The 11,522-nt window shown below is 40.7% G+C and overlaps 1 protein-coding gene across 1 annotated transcript; it reads left to right on the top strand.

Moving 5' to 3' along the window:
* Positions 1 to 925: 925 nt before the first annotated feature.
* LOC118212345 (LIM/homeobox protein Lhx2-like) lies at positions 926 to 9,666 on the top strand. The gene is made up of 5 exons (XM_035390129.1): positions 926 to 2,103; positions 3,130 to 3,332; positions 3,634 to 4,001; positions 8,455 to 8,663; positions 8,942 to 9,666. The coding sequence occupies exons 1-5, from the start codon at positions 1,906 to 1,908 to the stop codon at positions 9,221 to 9,223; spliced, it is 1,260 nt and encodes a 419-aa protein (XP_035246020.1). The 5' UTR covers positions 926 to 1,905; the 3' UTR covers positions 9,224 to 9,666.
* Positions 9,667 to 11,522: the final 1,856 nt, after the last annotated feature.

Below are 11,522 nucleotides of genomic sequence, written 5' to 3'. Positions count from 1 at the left end.
GTTTCCCACTGCTATTTGCTACATTTTTATGGACATCAGCAACATACGAATTTAGTTTCACCCTATTGGGATACGTTTGTCTGGGATAAACTCAAGAGTGATTACACATGCTGCTGACGTAGTTATAGGCTGTTATTTCTACTTGTCGCTATTATAGTTTTTTTATCACAACAGGGACAGTATACATAATCATATTAAGGAGCAATACTACCAATGAATCTTAATAAATTAAAAATACTTTGAAGAAGAAGAGTAAAAATAGGAGGAGAAAAAGAAGAAGGCGGCGGTAGGCTACTACAATTATAGTAATTCGCCTATAAGTTGAAGCAGTTAATTATACTACAACTACTAGCCTACCACTACAAGCAGCACTAGCCTACTATTAGCCGACTACTACTAAGAGCTAAGAACAAAGACAACAACAACAATAACACTATTTTGTTGGTATATATTCCATCATCTGATTGGCTACTAATCTTCATTAATAGCAGATAGACAAATAGGGCTGAGAATAGAAGAAGAAAATGAAAATAGCATATGGGGGAAAACATTGCGCTATAGGCTGGGATATTCTTGTAAATCATATGAGCGTTCGAATCCCAGCTGTGACGCTGCGTTTGTACCGAATCGCTCAGTAAAGCTATGTAAACTCATTTGATGTAAAATAAATAAAATAATCGACGACTCTCTGAATCACTCTGGATAAAATGTAATGTGAATATGAAATATGACCCGTGCAAGTCCAAAACCAAACATAATTGTCTTTAAGCAAAGTCCGGGTTTGGTTAAAAATCTGTCGCCTTCGCAATTAGAATTTTGGGATCTTGGACACCCGGTGGCCGTGGTTGTGGGAGGCGTGACGCAATTCTCCCAGTAGAAAAGGCGTGGTGTGTGGAGTCAGAACGGAGAAGGAAGAATGGGAATTGGACGAGGAGGAAGCCCGGAGTCTATACAAGGATTATTCGACCAACACCAGACGCTTCTCCTCTTCTAAATCTCAGAAGCTAACAACTTCGTATAATAGCAAAAACTCCTTAAGCGACAAAACAAAGACAGCAGTCTTGACATGTGTAATGCATGTTTTAATATAGTATATAATCAATATTTAATGTCATTGTGCCTTCTTATGAACAACATTGAGTAGTATCTACCCATAGAATCTTGCAACAGCGTCAACAAACATTGCGCCTGCCCGCAGACAGTTCAAGTTTGAGTTTTTTGGCCTGCAGCTACAAATTGCCAGTAGGCTAAAGATGTGAACTAATAAAACAACAAAGGAAAGAAATTGCTAACTACTTGTTTTAAAGAGCATTTTGTGCTGGTGCCGTCGTTCATTTATGAAAACAGCCAATGTTTTACAGTAGCCCTATATAAAGTGTTTTAAACAGGTACTATCATAAGGAAACATCGATGAACTGATTTTACGACTTTTTTCATTTTCTTATTTTAAAACAAATACGTCGGGATATGTTTGGTATAACTCGGGATAGATGCTAAATACAGAAGGTTTTGAGAAATCGGTACCAGAATTAATCATAGGAGTTGTAATATATGGTGTGCTTTAGTTCTCTCTGGGAATTCTTCCTTGCACATTTGGTATTTTTACTTCAAAAGGAGACAGAAAACTTTAACGCGGACAGAGGCTGTACAGAGCCAAATCTGGGATATAGTAATACTACAAAAGCGACGAGCATGGTTATACAGAATGGACCTGGTTGGTCATACCCATTAACATTCAATTTTTGACACATTATGCAAGTTGCAAGACAGGATGCAACGTTTTACCATTTTCTGTTTTTCGTTGATTCTTCGTTGAGCCAGATACGTTCTTGGAGTGGAATTTCTATGTGCAGCAGCAGGAGCAGGAAGGACGCACTCTACTTGAGTTCACGCGCAAGGTAGCCTATGCATCTTATGGAAGCTGCGTCTTTGGGTTCCCGATCTGAAGAAAGCGCGTGCAATTTCTGCCCTTCCCTTGCAAGAATGCTTTTCCACGGCCTCCCTGGAGGCGAAGTGCGGGTATTCATTGACGGAATGGACTGGAGAGGAAAGAGTGAATCAACTGCAATCAGTTCTACTATAAACATGGGGGAAAACGACACGGTAGGTGAGCGCGGAGATCCGTTAAGTACAGGCGCTACTTGGAGATATGCTCAAAATACACTGTCTGGAGAAAAAAGCGAAGAGGATGCATGAAATTTTCTATCACGTGAAACGGTCCAGGGTTGTTGCATTGCATTTCAGAGATGGCTACAAATTGCTGCATCAGAAATAAGCTATTAAATACAAACTTAATTGACAAAGTTCAATAGCATCCACATAGTGACGAACATGGGAAACCTATCAAAGCTAGGGGCCTACAATACATATAGCATTGTTGTTTAACAATTGGTTAAAGCTATTGTACGCTTCTTTTTTAGTTAATGGGTGTTACACTACGTCTACATTGTAGCCTACAACAAAGTAATGGTTTGCGATGTATTGAAATTTTAAAAATGTAAGATTAATTCAATATTTTCAGTATCTTTATTTATTTCATTCTTAAAAATTACTGAATAGCCCATCTCTGCGGTGCCCCGCGAGTGTCGGAATAGTCCGATATTGAAAAATACTACAATGCTAAACATAAAAGTTAGGTTTAAACGTGTCTGTAAAATTGTAATGTCCAAATACACAAGAACCTTTATAGGTATGCTTTAAAATGCACATTAATGAAGTGGCTTATTTCTGCCCCAGTTGACTGTTAAAGTACAGCTGATAGTGGAGTATTAAAAGATGCATTGGATCATTGTAACCCGCACGAATATGCCCAGTGTTTGATAGGAGCACACCTGTAAGATTTGTTAAACTGCACGTTTCTCTCTTGTCGGCTAATGAAAAAATTCATTTTTTCCTTTTAAATTGACCTTGACCTCAACTGCTACCAGCGCTTGGATTCATTTCCACAATTATTTGGCGAACGATAGGCTACTTATTCTTCCCCTTTAAATTTTCAGTGGATGCCAAATGCAATTACGAATATGGTGTATTCTATTTCCTGCTCAGATTATTGTTGTATATTTTCTTGTTGTCTAAAGTTTATTTATTTCATTTCACTATTATTTGGAATATTTCTAATATTTTTTGCAGAACGCCTCCACTTACAGCGGTGACGGCGCCTTTCTGTGCGCGGGCTGTGAAGGAAAGATCTCAGACCGTTACTACCTGCTCGCGGTGGACAAACAGTGGCACATGCGCTGTCTGAAGTGCTGTGAATGCAAGCTTAGCCTGGCGTCCGAGCTCAGCTGCTTCAGTAAGGACAGCAACATTTTTTGCAAAGAAGACTATTATAGGTAAATATGTCACATAGGCTACCTCTGCAGTTATAACAACAACAAATATTAAAAAAAACATTATTGTTGTCATTATTATTATCATTATTATTATAGTAACCAAATCTGTCCTGAGCAGCTACATAATTTGAATTATACTCAAGTCATTAATATGCCTGTAGTAGACTGTGTATAAACGACACCTTCAATGTTAAAGTTTCTGAGAGTCGCTGATATTCGTGATGTACAAAAGTTGCTTGGGTACTACAATGGTCCTGGCGCGTTTGACCTGTTTACTGAAACACACCACTCTCTCGTGCAGGCGTTTCTCTGTTCAGCGGTGCGCCAGGTGCCACCTTGGCATTTCGGCGTCGGAGATGGTGATGCGCGCGAGGGATTTGGTGTATCACTTGAACTGCTTCATCTGCACGACCTGCAACAAAATGCTGACCACGGGAGATCATTTCGGGATGAAGGACGGTTTCGTCTACTGTCGGCTTCATTTTCAGACGCTCATAGAGGAGGGATACCACTCGTATTTCAATCATGAGGATGTAGCGCCATGCAACGGAGGGGCATTCGGGTCGCTAGGACTGAGCTACTACAACGGCGGGAGTACCATACAAAAGGCGAGGCCGAGGAAAAGAAAAAACACCGGAACAGGATCAGACCCGGCAGCTTACAACGCAGGTAGTACACCCTTTTCGCAACTAATGTTTATGGCAAGCTGGAAGCGTAGTACGGTGGTTAATGAACGAGGCTTTGAACTCGGGCCTTTTAATTCGAGACTTTTTAAATAAATTAAGCAAATAAACAACTGTCTGACAAGAAAATGCGAGCTTTTATCTCATCTGCTAAATGTATCAAAGGAAGAGAAGTAGCAATGAACGCGTTGGGAGTCCCCATAAATGCAGAGTTTGAGTTCCGTCCATGAATCCCGCCATCGCAAACCGTCAAACCGGTGCTGGCATATGGGAACGCCCACTCAGTGTGAACGAGTGAGGGCTCGACTCTACAAAAACCTCTGTATCTGGAGTTTTGATGATTCCAAGGGCCCTGACTGACAGGGGAACTCAAAAACTGTGCTGTGATTCTGTAACTACAGAGATGGGATGGCCTGGGGTGGTGGAGCCCAATGTGAGATCTTTTTATTGGGTCCAAAACCCCTGGCTGTGCCTGTGTATGCTATAGGCCTATTTAATGTGTTCCCACAGACGTGTAGCCTACAAAACCTATCCACAAGCTCACACTTATTTCAGATTTGCATTTGTAGATGTTTTTGGATTTGGGTTGGGGTGGTGTTTCTTTTCATGTCACAATGTGAATGCTGTAACAGGTTACATTGTCTACATTTGGAGGGGTAGTCCTTTACTTTCCTAATACTTCTGTGTTAGTAAACTTCTGACAGTAAAGAGACCAAAAAATTTGCAGTTTAAACAAGAAAATGCTTTAGCCTAATGCTTATACATTTTGGGGTGCGCAGAACCCCAAGATTTAGCTAACTTCATCTGGCGTTCGAGTACGCAATAAGCTACTAATTTCTATAAATATCTCCAAATATGCGTCGTATGGTGTGTACAACAGTTCCATTGATAATGTTCTTACATGGTCTATCAGGCAGCGGTGTCAACGGAATGTAATTCTCCTACAGTTATTAAATAGGAGAAGACGAGTCTATAGTTCTGTGGATTCCGCGTTCCTTCATTTTTTTCCACACTCATTATTTTGCGCTTTTCAACCATGGAAGTGTTCAGCGCTTTTTAATTATTTTAAAGTTTCCAAAAGGAAAATTGAGTCGCCCACAGATCAGTTGTCTCTTGGTCGAAGTCACTTACATTGTGAATGGACCAGCGCAGAAACAATATTTATTCTATTCAAATTAAGTAGTGGGTTCAATTCAATTCAATTTAACTTTATTTCAGGTCCACAGCAAGCGTTTACATGGGTAGCATTCTCCTATCGATCGGATTAACAAAAAGGTTTACAACACCCATTTCAAACCGAATGAATTTTCAGTCGGAATGGGGTAGTCTATTCCGACTAAGGTGGTTACATGATACATTTTTATTCTGCCTGGGTTGTTAATCTGATTAGACATGAAACATAACATATAAACGTAGCCCCAGAAACCAGCAGGCTACTTGTTGAATAATAATTTGATGGAGAGTTTTAAGTTTGCAAATCGATGGCGGAAATCTGGACACAGATGCTCCCGAGTCCCGAACAAAACTCCAAATTAATTGCTCCCCTGTGAGATTTCCGACTGAAAATCTCCTGTGGTTAAGACATTTTTTTTTCTTTTGTAATACAATGGAACGACAGCGCACTAATTGGAGATGGTCGCTGTCAAGTCAGAATCCCGGTATACACGATGTCTGGTAGGCTACCATCAGACGCGTAGATTGTGATTGTGACTGTTTTAATGAACAGTAGGCTAATAACAGCTTTCACCACAATACATTTAATGTCAGCTTACAGACAAACTGCTTATAGAAAATATAGTGGAATATGACGATAGGTTTAACTTCTTCACGTAATGTTTTTTTTTTTATGTGAAGCAAAATTTTTTTAAAAATCATGAATGACTTATCAATGAGTAATTCGTGCTTGTTTAGATAAAAAAATGGCTATATAGCAATTGAATACATCCAAAAAATGTGAAGTTTTTGGAAAATGTGAAGATAAATATATTGCAATACCTTAATGCAGCAGTAGTTTGTATTTTTGTCAATATGTTGATGGTATAATAATTTCGGTACCCATATTTCCAAATATATCTAATTTCCATAAGACATGGGGTATCCTGTCCACCGAAATATTTCAATATTCTAATATGCTATTCCAAATCTATGATGCCAGTAGAGTATTTAACTCTTAAATCGCCCAGAGAATCCGTAGGTTTGTCCTGCAATTCCCCTTTTTCCAAGATATTCCCTGTGAGCTACCTATTATTTTGCGATTTTATGAAGCCAACTTCAGTGTCGGAACTCTGCTGCCCCCTAAGGGTACGCGTTGTCATGACACATTTAAAAGGATATTTTTGACTTAATCTTTTGTAAATTTAGAAAAACAAAATAAACAACCACGCGTGTGGGGTCAATTACATTTCACTTTTGTTAATTCATTAAATAGATTTAAATTAAATCAGCGGATTTAAAAATGCCTTTAGCATTCTATGATGATTTTTCAATGAGCAAATTTAAATTGAGTACATTTCCTGAATTGACTGAAAATCAAAAATCAAATTGATCTAGCATGCACACAAAACTTGAGTAACCCTTAAATTTGTTCAATTTTTGTCATAGTGAAGTTTTTACTTGAATCTTTACTTTAATCTTTGTACTGCAAATCACCCATTCATTATAATCACACTAGTGATTATTAAAAAATGATGACAGTTAATTTTCAGTTTTTTTAATATATCAAAATACAATATTTCACTGTTTATAATACCTGCATGTTAACACACCTTATTAAATATTCATTGATTAATAACACTCAGTCATGTCTGAAAATACATTTTGCATTTCTTTGTGTGAGTAAACATTTGTTGAGAATATTGACAGATACAAACGTTGGGCCGATTACTGAAGTGTTATTCTGTATATACTGAATAGATGCTATTTGCCTGTGATATTCCTCAGAGCTGTTGTACCTCCAGCAACACTTCACACACTGCCAAGACACTGCAGACAAGCTTGTGTTTTGCACATTTGGCAGTTTGTCTTTATTTTCTTTAACCCTCATGAGAAAGCACATGTTTTTACTTTTATCAGCAGAATGCCATTTCCTTTAATTAATAGTGTGCATCCCATGGCACAAGATATGTTATCCTGAAAATAAGTATACCATATGTAGCATATAAACATGCATATAGTCAATATTTTGTGAACATGTACAATAAGGAACCAATGATGACAAAGTATTACTACAGCTATGAAAACTCTACCATTACTATCCTTCCCTATTCTACTAATCTCATTACTACCAGGTAATTAGTTATTAGCTATTATTAGCTACTGTTAGCCTACAATTACTATAGCTAGCCTACCAGAGCACTGTAACTACCAATGACAGTGCTATTAGCATACATAATGGAAGCTATTGATTCCTTTAAAAGAACAAACTGTTCTTAAATGACAGTAATACACCGTGTTGACCACAAGGAGACCCTCTGTGTTTGCGCTGCTGGAGATGCTGACTTTCATTAATAAGGACACATGACTGGGGAAAAGAACTGGCCAGTCATTTTTTTCTGCCGATATGCACACCTGTCAAAAGAAACCAGTGCTTTTGGTTTCGTTTGAACATTGGGGGGGACACATTAAGCGGGGGGTCTGGGGGCCTCCCCCAGGAAATTTAGAGCGTCAAACACTTCATTTCCTGCATTCTGGTGAATTTTTATGCAACAATTTGTGCCTTTTCTGCATCAATTCATGGTGGAAATGCTTCTTTCATGTTTTTATTGGGGGGGACAAATGCACATGTTCTAAATATTGAGGGGGAAGTATGCCCTACGTTCCCCCTGAAATCTACGCCTATGAAAGAAACCATGCAACTTCTCACTGAGCTTTTTATAGCATGCATGCTTTTTGACATACTTTATGTATCCCATATTTGAAATGATAGGTTAGATTTCTGAATGAGCTATGATTAAATACATTTTTACAGTATACATGCCATTTTTATTCCATATTTGAATTCACATCAGGCTACATTTCTGAACGAGGTGTGGGGTCACAGAAAATATGTTTAATCATTAAGTGGCTCAGGGGCCCTGAAGGATTGGGGACCCCTGGCCCGGACGTGGGGTGCTGCCCACGCTGTTGCTTAGCAGCAGCAGTCTTACCTGTGCCGGCTGCACAGTCCTCCTGTGCTCCTGTGCAGTAAATGCGCAGCTCAGCTGTGGGACTGCGCAGTGCAACAGACAGACAGGCCGCTTATTGTTCGGGGAACACACACTGGCTCACACGCCCCTCCCTGAGTTTACCGATGACTTCACAGTGATGGGCGGGGCCTGCAATTGTGAAGGGACATTCCAAATTTGTGGTGGCAAGAAAAGAATGTTTATATAACTGTCAGTACTGTCAGCACTAAGCCCTCCTTCCCATTGTGTACCCCCCTCCCCCCCCCCCCCCCAAAGCACTCCCCTGCAGCGAGACTGACGGAGACGTGGCAGACAGAGACTCCTCACTCTGCAGCTCCTCCCACAAGTCCAAGCGCATGAGGACCTCCTTCAAGCACCACCAGCTGCGCACCATGAAGTCCTACTTTGCCATCAACCACAACCCCGACGCGAAGGACCTGAAACAGCTGTCCCAGAAAACAGGCCTGACTAAACGAGTGCTGCAAGTGAGAGCCACGCTCCCAGACCTGAACATGAAGTTTAACGAATCCCACAGTGATGACAAATAACTGCGGCTTAATATCGTTTATATTCCAGGAATGAAATGCTATATATTTGCAAAACTAGCATTGGAAGGGTGTTCATACAACAAATTTTTTTTTCATGCTTGCACATAAAAATTAAAATATAAGCTTATGCACAATGCAATGCAATAACTTACTAGAACAGCCAAATTTAAAAGTAATAGCTGGAAGAATGTAAATTTAAATGTATTTTCTGGCAGGTTTGGTTTCAGAATGCCCGGGCCAAATTTCGGCGGAACCTCCTGCGCCAGGAGAGCACGGGGACCGACAAGGCGTCGGACGGCTCCACGCTGCCGGGGGGGTCACCCTCCGGCCCCGCTTCTGAGACCTCCAACGCCTCCATGAGCCCCTGCAGCACCCCCCCAGCCGCCCTCATGGACCTGTCCACCCCACCTCTGTCCAGGCTCACCCCCACGCCGGGGGGGCCGCACCGGAGTGATTCCAGGAGCCCCTCGCACCCCAGCCTGACCTGCCTCTTCTGACCAGCCGTCCCCATTTCACATGGACTTAATATCACACTTTGGCAATTTCATATTTAAAGAGACCCAGAGACAGGAAAAGAGATATTAGAATATGAGACAAGATTCCACTCCCTTCATTGTTATTCCTTTAACTTCAAATATCAGACTGCTTTTAAAACTTTGCATGAGGGGCAAAAAGCCACTCAGAGATATGTTTTTTTTTTGCATTTTATTAGTCCGCATGGCTTTAAAAAAAGTGATTGCCCACAGATAATCATTCCAGCCCTTACCTTCAACAGAGGCTACCTCAACCGCCCAAATACCTGAATCACTGGCACTAGTGCTGTGGTAGTATCAAACCTTCTGTCCCTGACAGAGAAGCGGCATTCTTTATGTCCCGGCTGCATTAAGAAATGAACACAGATCAGTAGAATTTTGAAGCTAAATAAATGAGCTACATTTGAGAAGCAGGGTTTTTGTTTTACTGTGGTGTGGTGGGCACTGCGGTTCTCTGATATGCCAGAAAGCAGCAGTCCCTTCTGAAAGGATACCCTTTCAGTAATCCTTTACATGAGCTTGCTCTCTGACTTACGAATATATATGCAAAAGCAATTGCTCAGCTTTGTACTCACACACATACACACACACACATTCACACACTCACACACACAAGTACGCATACACACACATGCTCATTTTCATATGGTCCCATGGGAGAGACAGCCTGTGCAGGGTAACTTTACAGAGCCCTGGAGCAGAGGTTCTGAGATCCTGAGATGCAAATTAAAAAAAAAAAAATTAGACACAAGCAGGCCACATGGAGTCCAGCTTTAAAATGGCTTATTTATCTTTTTTTATTAAACAAATTAAACCTTTGTACATGGGCATTTGAAATTGTTTTTTGAAGGCTACATCAGGGATTTTATCTTATGAGGAAATAAGAAGGGGTCGGCCAGGAAAACGTGCATTGAGAAGAGCATTGTACTGTACTGCACTGTCTTCTCTATGCAGGCTGGAGTCTGGCCGTTTCCTGGGAAACAGATCCATACTGACATGCTGTCATTATTTTTTTTTTTAGCCCCAGGGGGACTTTTTGGATCCTGCCTCCTGTTCTTGTACAGTTGTCCAGTCTGATGTTCTTTGGCCTAGGTTTTTACGCACAGAAGCAATTAAAAACAATATCTTCTGGCTCTCTGAAGTTTCGATTTGTGAGTGTGTTACACACAAACTGCCTCACACAGACAAGTATAAAAGAGTGCTCAGTGCTCATCTTTCATTTGCGATGCACTAAATAAAGATGAGCACTGAGGAGAGCAGGTCTCCATTTGATCACTCACAGGAGCTCAGGTAGCAGGGGCAAGAAAGGTAACGGGGAAAACCATGAGGCCCTGACAGAGAGAAACAGAGTTCCCCTTCTGGAGGAGCGGTTTTACTGCACTTGGCAACCCATCCCAGAACCTAATCACCATATGATTTTCACATGAGACTTTGAGGCAATATGCATATAATTTTCCCACAACAACTGCTAACCAGTCTGAATCTGATTAATGTCTGTGGAATGTGTTCATAAAGCCTATTTATTAAACAAAAATAAAAAATATGTAGAAATTAAAATTTGACAAACAGCCACAGTGGCCTGTATTATATTCACTAAATGCACTTTTATCCTGCTACACACAGAAAGAATATAATTCATTGGAATCGGGACTGGAAAGAAAACTAAAATAAACCACAAAGAAATGCAAAGATTCAGAAGATTATGATGAAGGTGTGTACATGTGTATTTTAAAATTAAAACAATTAGACCTGCAGAGAAATCAATCTCATATAACTCTCTGTTCAAAAATTGTTCATAAACAGTTTGTTTTCACATGTAGTATTAAACTGGTAGCTCTATATCTGAGTTCTCATAAGGTTGAGCTGGTGGTAGTAGAGTTTCTTACATCAACCTCACTGGATAATAGTCCTGCAGCTCCTCCACTATCAAATAAAGTAGGCACCCATTTTACCTACTGCCTGAGGGGGAGGACACAAAAAAGCCTCGTGCTCTGTTCCTATAACCCCCCCAATGTATCATTCCAATAGCCTTCGGAATATCATCCCCTGGGGTAGTCTTTGAAGCTGGCGTGTTGTATTTACACGGACCCAAATTTCACAGTAAATTTGCCGATGGTCCACTTGAGCTCCCAGTTACGCCTCGGGGCGCAGTTCGGTCCGGGGGGCCAGACGCGTGATCCGATCTGGCGGTGTTTGCTCGCCCAACCGCTTATCGCGCGTTCACAAGAATTAGTGTCACGGGCGGAGCGCAACGTGCCATCTT

Source organism: Anguilla anguilla, chromosome 14 (genome assembly GCF_013347855.1).
Source record: "Anguilla anguilla isolate fAngAng1 chromosome 14, fAngAng1.pri, whole genome shotgun sequence".
NCBI classification, from domain to species: Eukaryota; Metazoa; Chordata; class Actinopteri; order Anguilliformes; family Anguillidae; genus Anguilla; species Anguilla anguilla.
The sequence above is the reverse complement of the archived record's forward strand: the minus strand, read 5'-3'. Positions and strand labels throughout refer to the sequence as shown.

Bases quoted from the DNA above. Each gene is read 5' to 3' on its own strand.
- LOC118212345 (XM_035390129.1), top strand. From the start codon at position 1,906: ATGCATCTTATGGAAGCTGCGTCTTTGGGTTCCCGATCTGAAGAAAGC. The intron at 2,104-3,129 runs GTAGGTGAGCGC...TATTTTTTGCAG, and splicing joins ACATGGGGGAAAACGACACG to AACGCCTCCACTTACAGCGG. The intron at 8,664-8,941 runs GTGAGAGCCACG...ATTTTCTGGCAG, and splicing joins TGACTAAACGAGTGCTGCAA to GTTTGGTTTCAGAATGCCCG.